Source organism: Ailuropoda melanoleuca, chromosome 9 (genome assembly GCF_002007445.2).
Source record: "Ailuropoda melanoleuca isolate Jingjing chromosome 9, ASM200744v2, whole genome shotgun sequence".
In the NCBI taxonomy this organism is placed as follows: domain Eukaryota; kingdom Metazoa; phylum Chordata; class Mammalia; order Carnivora; family Ursidae; genus Ailuropoda; species Ailuropoda melanoleuca.
The window spans coordinates 100665190-100681275 of record NC_048226.1 but is presented as its reverse complement, the minus strand read 5'-3'; the positions used below and the strand labels follow the sequence as shown (position 1 = coordinate 100681275).

The 16086-nt window shown below is 52.3% G+C and overlaps 1 protein-coding gene and 1 pseudogene across 1 annotated transcript in view; one reads left to right on the top strand and one right to left on the bottom strand.

The window, feature by feature from the left end:
• The first annotated feature begins 2730 nt into the window (after positions 1 to 2730).
• AGO2 (argonaute RISC catalytic component 2) overlaps positions 2731 to 16086 on the top strand; it is a 98649-nt gene continuing 85293 nt past the window's right edge. The window contains exon 1 of the mRNA XM_019801181.2: positions 2731 to 2788. Within this exon, the coding sequence (XP_019656740.1) occupies positions 2746 to 2788 (43 nt within the window). The 5' untranslated portion in view covers positions 2731 to 2745. The remainder of the gene's footprint in view (positions 2789 to 16086) is intronic.
• LOC117803912 lies at positions 5859 to 5989 on the bottom strand (annotated as a pseudogene).

The following is a 16086-nucleotide window of genomic DNA, read 5'->3' as shown; positions in this document are numbered from 1 at the left end:
GTAGTGGGTGTATCTTGAAGGCAGAGGAATGTCGGGGCACAGCCTGGAGGCAGGGCAACCTGTTGAGAAGAGAGACAGGTCCAGGCAGGCTGTTGCTGCGGGGGGAGGCTCTGGAGGTGACGTGGTGCTAACGGGAACGTGGTCTCAGGGAGGGGCTGCTTTGTTCTGTCGGTGGCAGGGGCCCCCTGAGGGTGGTTAGCAGGTGTGTGACAGGACCAGCTGGGAGTCATCTTGCACCTACAGGTGGGGAGATGCCAGATTCTCGCTGGTGGCAGAGGGAGTGGGGGGAAGCCTGCACATGGGGCGGGTGGCCGGGACCCTTCCCCCGAGCTGGCCTGAGAACACGGGTGTCACTGATGACGGGGTAAGGAAGGAGCAGCCGAGGCAGGTTCTGTTTTATTAATTATTTATTTATTTTTTAAGAAAAGATTTATGTACTTAGGTGGGGACGGGCAGAGGGAGAGCGAGTCCGCCAGCAGAGTCCCTGCTGAGCGCGGAGCCTGACCTGGGGCTTGATGTCACCCTGAGATCACTACTGGAGCCCAAGCCTAGAGTCGGATGCTTAACCAACTGAATCACGCAGGCCCCCACTTTTGTTTTATAGATGGGCTACGTTTAAGGCAATTCTAGGAAATCCAGGAGAAAAATCTGTAATCTTCACTTTGCACATTTATAGCACCCAGTGTGTTTTGCCTGGTGGTCTGTGTCCTTCATTAACAAATGCAAAACTGTGTTTGCTTGTGCCTGCGATCCTCTTGGTTATCTTTGGTCTGTTTCCAGTGTCCCTGTAGTGTTTTCTTATTTGTCGCTAAATGTTTATTACATTTAATTTATTGTTTTGCTCCAGTGACTGGAAACTTGTGTTCACTTTTGAAAAATCCCACACCCAGCCCACCTTAGTGCTCTTTCTGGCTGCGGTCCTCCTTTGCCCTCGGGATTCTGTGGTCCTCAGTGGAAGTGGTCTCTCCCACCTCTGTTTGGCGTGGAAGGTGGCACCATACATCAAGGGTCTGGAGGGAAGGGGACCGTGGGGGCCACTTATGAAATGACTTACTTACACAGGTAATGGATGCACATGAGAAAAGTCAAATCCTAGCATATCAAAGAGCAAACAGTGAAAAGTCTTCCTTCTCTGCCAGCCTCCCAGCCCCCGTCTCGTGAGTACATCGGTTCTAGATGTTGGTAGGTTCAGTGCGTGCCCCACGAGTCCGTTCCACTGAGCCTGGCTCTTGGTCTGGCCAGTGGAGGTGGAGCGAGGGGGAGCCGACTGCCTCCCCCTGCTTCCGTCAGTCTTGTCTGGAGCTGTGCCCTCAGGAGGTAGGCTGGAGGTGGCCAGCACTGGGTGGGAGGCATGGCGCCCAGCTTGAAGCTTTGTGGGTGTGGGAATCTGGCCTCATCCCCTCTGGGCTGTGCAGCCCCGGAGCTCTCCTGAACCTGTGTTTAGCTCAGTGTCTTCCTGTGTGAGAAGGGAACAGCTATCTCACCCGCCTTCCTGTGTGAGCTAGATGCATTGACACACGTCAGTGTTCCCAGCACTGGCCTGCCGCCAAGGCCAGACCATGACCCGGGACCGAGCAGGGAGCTGTACAGTCCCTGGGGCTGGAGTCCTCGGTGACGAGCTGGTGAACCTTTCAGTCATGGAATTCTAGAGGTGAATTCAGGAAAAAATGGATTCTTGGGTGAAAAATCTCTAGAAGATAAATGCTATGAAGTAAATAGAAAGGATGGTAATAAATTTGGTTGTAAAGCTGTAGGAGCTCTGTGTGGCATTTTATTTTATTTTATTTTGTTGGTCTTTAGAAGAAAAGCAAAGAACTAGGTTGACTTTTTGAGGGATTTAAATTTCATTCCATCAGGGAATCCTCTTCCTGTAATGACCAATGACTGAGAGTCCTGGCCGCCTGGAGCGTGGTGTGAGCCTGAGCCCAGGCTCCTCGGAGAAGGGCGCCCCGGTGGGTGATCTGTGCTGCTGTAGGGGCAGCGAATGGGGGGCCTTGTGGGCTGGGGGTGCCATCCCTGCAGGAACTTCAAGGATGAAATGTAAGTTGTAGTTTGCAAGACACGCTGTTAAGCTTTCCAGTGGTACTCAGTGTCATTCCAAAAAACGTTTATTTGAAGTGTGGTTTGTCTTTTATTTTTGCACATTTTTATTGAAATAAGGTAGTTTTAAGTCCATGTTGTAGAATGATGGCTGTTAAGGAGTCTTTCAGCCATCTTTTGGATGGATCGTTCTCAGACTGATGCTGTAAGAGGATCGTTCGCCGTGTTCTGGACGCCTCCAGCCTCCCTGGGACGGCTCTCCTCCCTCCATTGCTCTCGGCCACTGTTGGTATTATTTGTGTGGTCTTTTCCAAGTGTGTCTGTATCATTAACAAGGGAAAAAGAAAAATATTAGATGTTTCAAAGAGGAAATTCTTTCCAAATGTCGTAGCCTTTTTTAAAAACTGAGGTGAAATTCACACAACACAAGGCATTTTATTTTATTTTTTTCTTTAAGGTTTTATTTTTAAGTAACCTCTCCACCCAGAGCGGGGCTCAGACTCACAGCCCTGGGATCAGGAGCTGCACGTTCTGCCGCATGAGCCGGTCAGGCCCCGTCACACGATGTCGTGAAGTGAACAGTTTGGTGGCACTCGGTACGGTCACCTCTAGCAAGTCCAGAACATTTTCATCACCCCAGAAAGAATCCCTGTATGCCTTGCCCCTACCCCGGCCCCAGCCACCACCATTCTGCGTCCTGGCTCAATGAGTTGGGTAATCGCATCTGGATTGGAGTTGGATATTTTATGTAAGTGGAATCCTAACCTGTATGACCGTCTGTGTCCAGCTTTGACGGAGCACGGTGTCTTGCAGGCTCGTGGGGCCTGGGTCGGCCCCCTTCCCTCTTTAGGCCCAAGTGCTCCGTTGTAAGCACATCTTATAGTTTGTTTGTTTGTTCTTCTGTTGGTGGGCGTTTGGGTTGTTTCTACCTTTCCACTGTTGTGAATGCTGCTGCCATGATCGTTCGTGTGCCAGTTGGTGCGTGGAAATATGTTTTCATTTCTTTTGGACACGTACCTAGGAGTGGAATCGTGGGGTGGTACTCTGTGACCGCGGAGCTGCCAGACTGTTTTCCACGGTGGCTGCACTATTTTACATTCCCACCAAGTGTCGAAGGTTCCGGTTTCTCCACGTCCTTACCAGTACTTACTGTTATCGCTGCCTTTTAGAAAATGAAATTCTTAATGTAATAAGCCATTTTTGTGCAAAAAAAAAAATTAGGTTTAACTACATTTTGCCCAGATCTATTTGATAGCTGTAAGATAGCATCCATTTCTTCCTGCCAGGATTCAGAGTGTGTTTGGGCCTGGAGAACTAGAAGCACACAGCAAAGCAAAGTGTACTTTAATAGGGCAGGGAAGACTCCGAGAGTCCAGTACCCAGCTTCAGGCCCGTATGTCTAATGGCAAAGATGTTCACTCTTGGGAAAAAAGGATGGTGTGCCAGCTATGCATTTGGCATCGTACCCAGCACGGGAGACACAGCAGTGAATCCACACTCAAGCAGTTCCTGCCCTCTGAGCTCACTGTCTGAGTCATGAACATAGACATGAATCAAAGGGTCACCCAGAAATCCATGGAAAATGGCAGATGTTTTTAGTGCAGGTGGGGTGGAGAGCAGGTTCCCGGAGCCAGGAGGGCATATGACAGGGAGCATGGCTTGTCGGGCCTGGGAGGGGGCTGGACAGGCCCAGGGGTGGAGGCTGCCCTGGGCGTGGTGCTCATCATCCTGAATGCCAGCAGAAGTACCGTGTGTGTTTCTAAGGGTCCCGCTGGCCACGGGTAGAGAAACACATGGGAAGTGGCTCGGGGCTGACCAGCACGGTCCACCGGGCAGGCGCTTAGGGCAGTGGGTGGGGCAAATGGGGACAGTATCTGGAGATGGCTGACTTTGGGTTGCCTGGCTGCTGCAGGGCACGAGTGGAAGTGAGCAGATTTACATTGTTTGCAGACTTTGAGAAAAAGTTTTAAAGGACTTGTTCATAAGGAAAAATTCAAATGTCGCTTTCTCAGAAGAGAAAATGGGAGCCCCCATGGTGATGGGCACCATCACGCCACTCACCAGTTCGGTCCAGCCTTGCTCACCTCTTTCTCCCCTGCCCCCTGGCCTCCATTATTTGAAGCTTCATTTCATTGCCTTCCTAGATATTCTATTGACCATTTATCTTGACATCATTTGAGACTCGGGGAAGTGGCTAAAGTAATACGGAGTTCCCATAGAGCTTCCCCCTAAGGTAATCTTATGGAATCACGGGACAGTTGCCAACACCAGGAAGTTGACGTTCCTGTATCAATGCTATTACCTAAGCTACGATCTTAATCCAGCTTGGCTGTTAGTCTGAATGATGTCTGTTTTCTGGACGTACCATGTCCATGTCGGGACCTCGTCCAGCCTAGAGGCCCCCTTGTGTTTATTGTCACGTCTCTTGCACTCTCCAGTCTGTGACAGTCTCTTTCTTTGTCTTTTGTGACCTTGACGTGGAGCCCTTTCAAGGATTGCCCATGTCCTTCCAACACGCCCCGTTACGTTTTAGTATTTCCTGTTTGGACCTAGAAGCTACTCTAGGCGCACGTATTTTTTCTGCCCGGTCCATTCCGTCAGGGAGCCCTTGTTCCTTTTATTGGAGAATGGTGTACGCAGGTAGACCGGGGCCCTGGCTGTGTGCTTGGCTGTTGGGGTGTCCTTGTGGGAGACACAGCCAGGAAATATATGTGTGTGTTCTCACACATGCATGCGCATCTGTATTTATCTGTCCGGTCTGTATAAGAAAACCCATGAGGTCATGCTGATATTTCTGATCCCAGTCCAGTACCACAGGGTTTATTCTGCTTTCCTCTCCCCTTGTTTGTAACTTCTGTACCAGATAGAAGTCTGTGTCTCGTTCTGCACGATATATTGGCATATTTGGTCAGACCTAGTGCACAGAAAGTGGTTTCAGAAGTGCTAACCGGTGTCCGTGGGAGAAGCAAATGTACGGACTAGAGAACCCATGTCTGCATATGGCTCTTTACATGTTTAGCCAAATAATATGCGGTCAGAACCTCATCTTCCAGAGCCCCTCCGTTGGTTCCTCTCTCCTCTGCTCCCTTCTCTCTGACAGTCACTGTCTGCATTGTGCCTTTAGAGCCCACCTGTGCTACATGGCGTTTCTGTTTATGTCTCGTGTCCTTGCCACCGTTCTAGGGTATGAGAATCCGGTTCAGTGTCTGTGGAGGGTAATGAGTAGTCTGGAGTGGAAAGCGAGATTGTTATTCGTGTTGCAGTTAAAAATCTGAAACAAAGTGAAGAGAGCCGGAACCCCCAGCCTGCCTATAGGATTGGTCTTGGTGTTGCTCGTGGACGCGCGGAGTTGCTACAAAGACTTGCTACCAAGTATGCGCCAGAGCCTGAAAAGGACTTGGTAACAGCTGCTGCCCGATGCCAGGTGACGCCCTCTGCTACATGGAGATACTCTGTGTGCCCGGGTCAGCGATAGACGAGGCTGGGGGGCGGCCTTCCAGGATAAGCAGCCGCGGCCCTTATCGGAGCAGGCGTGCTGGCCTCCGCACCACGCTGCGGGGGCTCTGCGCACCCCGCTCCTGGTGTGGGCTGTCACCCCAGGCAGTGTGGCCTCCTGATTCCAGTTTTCCAAAAATTCTTCTCTTCATGATAAGAGGAATACATCTCACCTCAAAGCATTTAGAAGATACTGAAATAAACAAAAAAAGTCACCCATAATAATCCTTGGGAGGAAGAGTTCATACGTGTGAGGTTATTTCCAGACTTTTTTTCTCTTCTCCCCCATCCCCACCTTCTCAGCCCCATTCATGACCTTCATCCCAGTCTGCTCTTCCAGTGTGGAAGGGGGGAGGGCAGATACTGGCTCCGCTCAGAAATCCATCTCACATTAGCAGTGAGGATCTGGGCACCACCCCAAATTGTTACTTTCCTTACTCATAAGTTTAAGCATCAGACATTTTTTTTCTTGTCTTTATTATTTTTTTTTTGAAGATTTTATTTTTGAGTAATCTCTACACCTGTGGGCCTCGAACTCACAGCCCTGAGCTCAGGAGTCGCACACTCTTCTGACTGAGGCAGCTGGGCGCCCCTAGACATTTTTTCTCCTTCACGTATATGGGCAGCTGGGATTCACTTACATTGCTAATTTTATGTTGCTGCCGTTCACCTGGTATCTTGAGCATGTGGGGTGGAGGCACCCGTGTTTAAAGTGAAAAGATGATGGCCGTACATGCAGGTCAGGTGGTGGCCTCCCACGGGACACAGGCAGTGAGCACAGGCAGGTGGGGCCTGATTCCTGACTCCGGGCCCCCTACCTGTGCAGCACGGTTCCTGTGCCTCAGTCTTCTCTCGAGCTGGAACGGGCGTAGACATTCCCCCTGACTTGGGAGGATTCTGTGGGTTATAAATGGTCTGTGACAGGCAGTCCTGTTTCATGATCCTCCTTCCGTGTACGCCTAGCACACCCCCTTTCCTTCAGAGCACTTTTTCAGTCCCTGGGGAAGTGTTGAGGGGGTGAGTCTGTCTCTCACTAACTAGAAGCTGCCAGAGGGCCGGACTGTGTCTCACGGCTGCACTTGCAGCACCTTGCATGGTTCCTGGTTGAGAAGACGTGGAGACGGAGGGTGTGTGTGTGCGTGCACGTGTGTGTGTGCATGTGTGTGTAGGGTGGGGGAATAGACTGCTTAGTAAAACCACTTAGGCACTGAGGTGTAAACAGTGAATGCTAAAATGTCTTCCCTAAGGGGTTGATCACAGAAGCCCCTACAGTAAGCTGACTTCATTCATGGTGGGGAGGGTGCGGTTCCAGGACACCTGCTAATCTCCCGCCTTGTGGGCGCCCTACCCCAAGGCTGACAGTAGAGAGGAATGGTGCTGTCCCTGGGTTCACATCCTGGCTTCTCTCATCACATTGGCTATCGATAAGGAAACATTTATGAAGTGGGAATAATGAAAGTACCAATTTTTGTTATTATAGTGAATAACTATTAATATAAAATTACATATCCTAGAATTACTAGCATAATTAATATGGTATATTTTATGTATAATATAGAGACATTTAGTTATAACAGATAGCTTGATATGTTTGTTCATCTTAATTATTGATCATCATGATTAATTATGTAGTATAATTAATTGTTCTGATTATCATAATTAGTTATTACTGTGAAAGCAAAATGGGTTACTACGTGGAAAATGCCTCCTGGTGCCTAGGATGTGCTCAGTGCATATTACTTATTGTAAGAGCGATTATTTTCGTGGGTAGGAGAGATGGTGCAGCTCCTTTGGGGGGGGATGTATGCGCTTCTTGGGGAATTTGGAAATTACGCTGCATGGTAAGTTTGTGCCGGCTGTGTGTTGCCTGGGGCTGGTGAGGGCTGCCTAAAGCGGGGTGCTGGTATGGCAGGTGGTGGGGTTTCTCGGGGAGCTTTCGCTCTGGCCTGGATGATGGGCTGTAGAAATTGTGCCGACCCGGGCTGCGGGGTGCCTGTGCAGGGGTGTGGATGACTTGGTGCCAGTGCCGCAGAGCCCCCCCGAAGACCCCGCACTGAGCCCCGCAGGACAGCGCGCCCATCCCTCCACAGAATTTTCCATCGTGCTCCTGAAAGGCACATCTCCCAGCTGAGCTGCCTGGATTAGAGGTGGCAGAACAACACAGATGAGTGTGGCACGTGTTTCTCGTAAAACGCCCGTCTTTGAACGGGAACAGATTTTTCTGATTCTTCTAAGTGGCTCTTCCCGTATTTGGTCCTGGTTGTTTGGTTGGTCACTGTCAAAGTTGTTTTCTAAACAAAGCCCCAGAAGAAACGAAGCAGACGCGTTAGCCCTGTAACTCGATAGTTGTCTTAATTGGAAGCAGACCTCGGTGTGGATGGGATCTGGGGTGCAGGGAAGGGGGACATCTCTGTCTGTAACAAAGTAGAGACCTGGAAACGGACACTTGCAGGCGGCTTGTCTAGATTTTAAAAACAAAACAACCCCCAAAACCACTCTGAACGTGTTTAAACTTCATTTAACCTTTCTTGTGCGTGCCCCCTGCCCCTGAACTTGCTGCAGTCCACAGAGCGATTTCTGACCTGATGTGCTGTCCTTTTGTTCTGTCCCTACAGCATCAGCTGTTGATCAGGTAGTCGAGAGGTTCCCTTTTCATTTTGGTACTTTGGCTGTGAGTTCGAGCTGCTGCTGCTCAGATGGTGTTTCGGTGTCACGGAAGCTGTGCTGTGTGCTAGGCAGACACCGCTGGCACCTTGTGGGCCCGGGGACTGAGAGCAGGTGCAGACAGCTGGTGGCGGCTGACCCCTGGCCGACTGCTCCTGGGCCATGAGGACCTGAAGCCTGCACAGTGCCCTGTCACCATCCACTTCATTACTTATTTTAAAAATGTCTGTTTTAAATGCTTGCATTTAGGGGCGCCTGGGTGGCACAGCGGTTAAATGCTTGCATTTGACAAATCAGTGCCTTTAGCCTTAGCCTGCGAGGGCTATTTACAGCCTGATTACAGGACTGAGGCGAGTTCGTAGTGGAAATGTGCGGAAGGTGGTGAATCGGTACGTGGCAGGGACCCACAGGGATGGCCACAGGCCTGTCTGTGATGAAGGTGGGAAGGAGAATCACACAATGTGCAGTTGGAGGCTCCGGAAGTGACTGGAGCTGCAGAGTGAAGTTGTTGGGGGTAAGGGAGGAAGTCAGGTCAGTAACAGCAGCTCACGTGGGTGTCCTGCCTGCTGTGCACCTGCTTTAGCAGTGTTGACACGATCCCAGTTGGTACTGCAGGTTAGGAAACTGAGGCACATGGAGGTGCAGGGCCGAGAGCAAGATGTGCCGGATCCCATACGTGGAGCTGGGCAGCTGCCTGCCCATTCCGGGACCTGGACCCCATGGGTGTCGTGGGGACAGGCCAGTGCACCTGCCCCGGGGGGTCGAACACGCAAGGAGATTTTGCTTTGCTTTGCCGTAATTATGCAAATGTAGAAGGCCCTTCCAGAGAACTCTTTGTGGCGGCATAACCTCCGCCAAGGGATAGAGGAGAACACTGACTGGGAATGACTGGGTTTTGGATTTTCCAGTGTTTTAATTAAAGAGCAGTCAGTTGAAATTTTTTTAAGAATGCTCTTTTGAATTAATGAATACTGGTTTGAGTTTTACCCCTGTTGCTTTCTTTTTTTATACCCTGGATCTGTGATGCCCTCTGGTATACTTCGTGAGGCTGGCCCTGCAGAGCTCTGAGCACTTTGGGGGAATTTCCGTAACGACCCTTTGTTAATATTTCAGGCGTTTTCTGAGACTACCTCTGCCACCTGAAGTCTGACATTACTTCCATATGCTTTTTTTTTTTTTTTTTAAGATTTTATTTATTTGAGAGAGAGCATGAGCAGGGGGAGTGGCAGAGGAAAAGGGAGAAGCACATTCCCCACCGAGCAGAGAGTGGGGCAGGGGACTCGATCCCAGGACCCTGAGATCATGACCTGCGGCGAAAGGAGACGCTCAACAGACTAAGCCCCCAGGCGCCCCTTCTTTACGCTTTTCTGAAGGATGTTGACCAGAATTGGGTAACAGGATGAAAAGCCTTTTTGAAGCACAGCTTCGGGACCCCTAGATGGCCTCCCCCTCTGTTTACATTGGAACAAAAAGGGCTCCACTTACGGCGGTGGCCCCGTGAGCCCTGGTGGCAGTTTGGGGTGCCCCTGGCCTGTGCACTGACCTTCACTTAGCCCGTGTCGTCGAGCGCATCTGCACGTCCAGACCTGGTTCCGTGGTGGGCCGGTGGCATTGCTGTCTGTGCAGTTGGCATGTTAGTGCCACTGAATTGGGTGGTGGGTGGTTTTAAGATTGAGGTGTAAAACAGGAAGAGGAAGGCAGACTTTTTGGCATTTCCGAAAGTGTGCAGATGATTTCCTCTCTCCTCTCGCTGGATCACCGCCGGCTGAGCCCCCGGGGCTGGTGAGGACCCGTCATCAGGCCTGTAATCCTCCAGCTTAGTAGCTGGGCAGGAGAGCTGTTTGCTCACAGAAAGTGGTGAAGAGCACCTGTTTGCTCACCTCTTTTCCCTGGTGAAATTTTATGTATTTGGAAGTGAATGATGTTTGCTGCTTTTGAGTTGAGCACTTGATAAATAGTTGTTTAAACTGAAGTAACTGAATAAACTTGAAGGTAACGTGATGATCTGCCAAAGCCTCTCCCCTCCCCCTCCCCAAAGTATCACAACTGTGCGCCGGTCCCTATGACAGGACTCCCGGAGTTCACTGTTCACACAGACTGCTACTCGCCCCCCTCTCCGTTCTGGGTGGTTTCTGTCGGTGGAGAATATAACCCAGTGAATCCGAAGACCTTTGTAAATTAACTGCATGCCCTGAGGTGTCCTTTTGCTTGCTTCGGGACAAGCATGGACTGGTTCCACGTGTATTAATGATTAACTCTGTGTTTGTTCTCTTGACACTCTCTATGTGCGGATTTCCCTCTTCTGGTTGGCCGTTTCCTAGAGAGAGGGGACTGACTGACTGGTGCAGTCTGTCCTCCTCCCCGCGGGTGTCAGCAAAACGCTGCATGGTGGGTGAGCGCGTCTCCGAGCCCTGCTGGCCGGGTCGCGGCAAACCAGCCACCCACCAGCTGACCTGTGTGGTTGCCGTTGCTGCCCGTCGGACGGAGACCGGACCGCACACGTCGGCAGCCCCTCAGCGGTTCGGGTTTTCGGTGTGCCCCCGAGAGCTGCGGCTGCTGCCATCTTGCCCAGAGAGACCCGAGGCAGGGCCACTGTGTTCTCAGAAAATAGTCCGGATGACAGTCCACACCGCAAAATGAGACGTTCAGATCTTGGTTCTGAAAGCTTTCTGCAGCAGGACCTCTGTGTGGTCTCAGATGATCAAGGACCCCAAAGACCCTTTGTTTATGTGGGTTCTGTATGTTAATGTTCATTGTATTAGAAGTGAAAACCAAGGAGTCTAAAAAATAATGGGCCATAAAGACAATGAAAAGTCCGACATGTATTAATAGATGGTATTTTTATGAAAGATAATTTTTTAAAACAAAAAAAATGTAGTGAAAAGAGCGATATTGTTTCACACTTCTTATAATTCTCCTTAAGATTTGGCCAAAAACAAGCAGCAGTTGGCTTCCACATTGAGTCTACTGGAATTTGTTGTTTTTGTTGAAGTATAAGAAAAAAAATCTGACCTCACACAGATGTGTAGCTGAAAGGGAGGAATGTGTTCGTAGCCTTTTCAGATAATCGTGGATCTGATTCTTTGCTACCACACACCAGAACTCGACCGGTAGTAGTTTGTTCCTTTGAGAGAGAGAGAGAAAGCATGAGCAAGGTGGGGGGCAGGGGGGGTGGGTGGTGGGAGCAGACTCCCCGCTGAGCACAGAGCCTGACAAGGGGTTTGCTCTCACGACCAGAGCCGAAATCCAGAGTTGGACGCTCGGCCCACTGCACCAGCCAGGCGCCCCTCGACCAGGGGTGGTTTCGGGGAAGCCGGTTGCGGTGCGGGGACTGAAGCCACGTGGGACGCAGCGTGGCCGCGTGCTTAGCGGGGTGCGATCCAGGGGGTCCCGCGGCCTCACTGGACAGTCTCGCTTTCCTGTGTTGGCGGGTTTTCCAGACACTGGCTGTGTCACTGCACACAGACACGCATGCCGCTCCTGGAGGATCTGGAATCTTGAAGCGCGTGATGGCGACGACAGGTTTCCCACGGCTCGAATTTTCACGTTCAGGCTTGAGTTGCGTCATTGCCTCAGACCCGGGCGGCTGTTCTCGGGAGCGCGGGGCCCCTGGGTTCGGCGTCGAGGACGTCTGTCCGCCGCCCAAGCCGTCGTCCCTGGGACAGGAAGCTCCGCCCGGCCTGACGCGCTCGCCACACCTGTTCCTCCGTAAGCCGAGACGGTGAGACGGTGAGATGGCGAGACGGCGGGCGCCGTGTCCTCACACAGCCGGGACGAGTCCGTGCGTCACAGCGCGGCTGCTGTGCGTCGCTTCACCGGGAGCGCGTGTGGGTCGCCGGCGTCCCTGCTGACGGCCGCACGTTCCCGGGTCCCCGGCGGCGCCCGCACCCGCCGTCTCTGCTCCTGCGCGTCCGTGTGCGGAGACTGTTACCCGTTATGCCAGAAATGCTTCTGACCTTGGGAACCCCCCTCGCGGCTCCGGGGACCCCACGGGAATTCCTGCGCCACTCCGAGAATCCTGAATTCTGTTCTCTCTCCCTCTGCGGCGGGTCCGTGTGCAGCGCCGGCGGCAGAGGCTGTGAGAGTCCAGGGAGTTGAGCTGCGTCCAGCCTCCCAGACGTGCTGTAGCAAATCTGCCTGAGGAGGGGGCCGGGTTTGTTGTGGGGGTCCCCGTGTGTGCGGCCGGCGGCCTCGCCGCCACGGCTCGGGGGGCTGGGGGCCGCGCCCGCGTCTGCCAGGTCTCGGAGGCGCGCTCCTCGGAGCCGGAGTGGGGGGCGGGTGGGAGGAGGGCTGCGGGGTGTTTTCTTTTGGGCTGTTGGTGGAGGAGCTGGGCTCCCCTCGGGTCACAGAGTCTTCTTTTGGAAAGAGGTAGCTTCGTCGAGTGGGGTCTTTGGTTCAGTGAATTCTGTTGGTGCTTTCTGAGGGAGTGTTTGTACAGTTGCTCCGTGGAGGGATCTTCCGTCTTTACCCGCGGACGCAGACGGCTTTTCCTCGCTCTCGGGGCACCTGGAGTTGGGGCTTCACCTGAGGAAGGCAGGCTCGCAGTCCGGAAGTGGCTTCCGTTCCGGGCTAGAACCCAGAATGCGTGTAGAACCTTTTTGTGGGACCTGGGAGGAGACCCCCCTCCCTGCCCCTCCCCTGCTGGTTCTTGTTGCCACCGTACGTAGACATAGAGTGTCCTGTCCCTCTCTCCCAGGGCACGGCCGGAAGCCCACTCGGGATTTGTCGGCGGGTGTGCTCACATAAGGCTTGGTCTCAGGAAGCTGTGTATGTGCTTTTGCTAGTAGCTTCTGACCTGCTCTAGAAAAAGATGAGTGAGTGCTGTGACCCACAGAGGGAAGCGTTCTAATTGTTTCTTAACCAGCAGGCATTCACCTTGAGTGTTTGAAAACCGTCGGAAAAGAGCTTGCTGGCTGATCTGCTGCCTTGTCGTAGCCCCGGCCCCGGGACAGGCCCGAAGCCTTGCCGGGACTTGTCTGGGGCCAGGACTAGTGCAGGGCCCTCGCCTCACCGCCCCCCGTGCTTCCGACCTATGTCTCCGTAGTCTGTTACCGCGCCTTCCTTTCTCAAAGTTCGGAACACCTGCTGTGTGCTGAGCCCTGTGCTAGATGCTGGCGAGAGGCCGACACACACAGTGGGTACTTATTCTCAGGGAGCTTGTGCCCTGGGTGGGTGTCAGACAACTAGGGGACCGGTACGTAGTGCGTCCGGTGCAAGGAGTCCATCGTTAGGGTGCTCAGGGAGGTGTTGTTGGATAGTAGAGCCAGCAGGAACAACACCTGTGTGCCGGATGGGGTGGGGGGCACAGGGCAGGCAAAGCACCCCAAGCCTCGTGTGGCCAGAGCTGCGGCTGGAGGGCAGAGGTGGTGGGCAGGGGCCACGGTGCCCTGCTGTGGTCACTCTGCCTCCTCGGCCCGTTGCAGAGGCTGCCAGCTATTTATAGAACACGCTGTAAGCCCCTGGAGCCTGGCATCACGACCCGGTATGACCTCACCAGGCCCGTACCAGCCTCTCTCGCTTCTGCCCTCGTGCCCTTGGTGCCTCTGCTCATGCTACCCTGGAATCCCCTGGTCGTGGTGCCGGTCCTGCCCACCCATTTCCTGCTGCTGGAAATTCCTTCTTTCCAGGATCTGCTCAAAGGGGGTTTCTCATGAAGCCTTGCCAAACAGCTAAGTGAGAATGCCTTGGTCTTTTGTCCAGTCAGAAGCTTATCTCATTGCTCCAGAACAGCCTGATTCCACCTCCCTGACCCCTGCACTGCTGTAGCCCACGGTGAGCATTCATGGAGCCAGCCAGCAGTGGCTGGGGTCCCTGGGAGGTGATGTCAGCAGGTCCCACCCCGGTGGGCATAGAGAGAAGTCAGGGTACAGTGAGAAGGAGGAGCACTGGATACCGTGGACCGACAGAAGGACAGATGGACGGATGAGGGCTTCGTGGTCTCTTCCTCTGCTCAGCTTGCTAGTTCTGCATGGGAGGACTCTCCCTGAGGTCACTTGGACTGCCCATGGGACCATTTGGGCATTCGGAGCACAACTCTGTGACCAGATGATGACCCCAGTATCACTCTTTGGAGTGATTGGAAAGTACTAACTCTACAGAAAAGTCCGTCCCTTATTGCTCTCGTCTGGCTCCCTTAGCATGTAGGACTTCTGGGTGTTTCAGGGATGTTCGATCAGTGGCCCCAAACCACAGACGCTCTGCCAGCCTAGCAGGGGACTCGGTGGTTTTCCTGGAGCCCCGTGGCCATGAGCAAGCAGCTCTCGGTGAGGTTGCCACACGACACCTGCCGTGACCTTGCCTCAGCCCACGACTGCTCCTTGGGGTTTCGGCGAGTGCTGTCTGCTTGGGCCCTCCGCTGTGTCCCTGCCTGCGGGCAGCCTGCTGGGCCTGCGGAGCCGCAGAACGAGGGCCCAGAGACTCTCCCAGGGCGTCCTCTGGTGCTTGGGAAGAAGAGCGCAGGCCACGGGGGCTGGTTGTGCAGGACTGGCGTTCCGACCCTGAGATGCAGCGGGAACACCCAGAGTGTGTGCTGAGGGGCATATAGGAAGCCTGTTAACTGAGGGAGAGAACAGGCCAAAATCCATGTTCGGAAGCTTAGCCTGCCTTTTATAACACTAACACTCGAGAAAACAACAGCTTTATTTTCTCAAGATATAGCTCACAAAGCCCCAAATTACCACTGTGTTTTTATGTGTTATGGTTAAAGATGTGAAGGATGTTCGTGCTGTAACTCAGTCGGGCAGGCGTGCTCCCTGCCGCGGCCCGTGCAGCAAGGCGCCGGTTCTGTCCCGGGGCGTGGGGCACTCGGTGCTGAGAGCGCACAGTGATTAAACACTAGCCACAGGCATGTAACGTACGAGTGACCTACAGTTCACCATTGGACAGCGTGCCAGTAGTGGCCTTAAGAACATTCACAGTGTTTGTGACCACCAAACTGTCACCCCCCAAACAGAGGCCCCGTACCCATTGGCTGCCTCTCTCTTCTCTGCTTGCCCAGCTGCTGACAACTGCTAATCTTTCTGTCTCAGTGTAGTTGCCCATTCTGGACATTTCATGCAAAGAGGGTCATACAGATGTGGACTCTGTGCCTCTGCTGTCACCTGAGAGTATCTTCCAAGTTCATCTGTGTCGTAGCAGGTTATTAGGACTTCATTCCTTTGAATGGCTGAAGAATGTTCCATTGCGTGGATATACCACATTCTGTTTTATCCATTCATTTGACAAGGCATTTGGGGTTGTTTCCAATTATTGTATTTTTAAATTATAACATTCTTAATTTTCTGTGCCTTGAAGCATTTCCAAAATTATAAATGTGTGTGACAATTTTATCAGGGGATATACAGGGCAGTTTTTCTGTTTTTTCCACGCTGTGCTGGGGTCATCAGCTTTTGAACAGTGTTCCAGTTTTCCCACGTTTGCTTTGTGGGAAGGGAGCGCAGTGGGTAGGAGCCCCCTCGTGTTGGAAGCGGTCTGCTGAGGGATCTCACTGAGCCCCTGTCTAGAGTTAGAATCTGTCTGCTTCCTTTAGGCAAATCAGAAATGTAGTTGATGTTCGGAGGGACATTGTGCATTAATGGTTTTTCTCTGTGTATGTGATTATGGGAAAATCTTACCATATTTTTAGTAATAAGCCTGCCTGAGTTGTAAATTTCTTACCGTGAACATAACAATTTATAATCATAAAAAAAGGACCTTCTGCGTAATTTGTCATATTGGCCATATTTCGTATATCTGCAGACTTGAAGGCAGGGAGTATTAATAGCAGAGTGGGGCAAACAGTTACTTTTTTTTTTTTTTGAAAGATTTTATTTATTTATTTGACAGAGATAGAGACAGCCAGCGAGAGAGGGAACACAAGCAGGGGGAGTGGGAGAGGAAGAAGCAGGC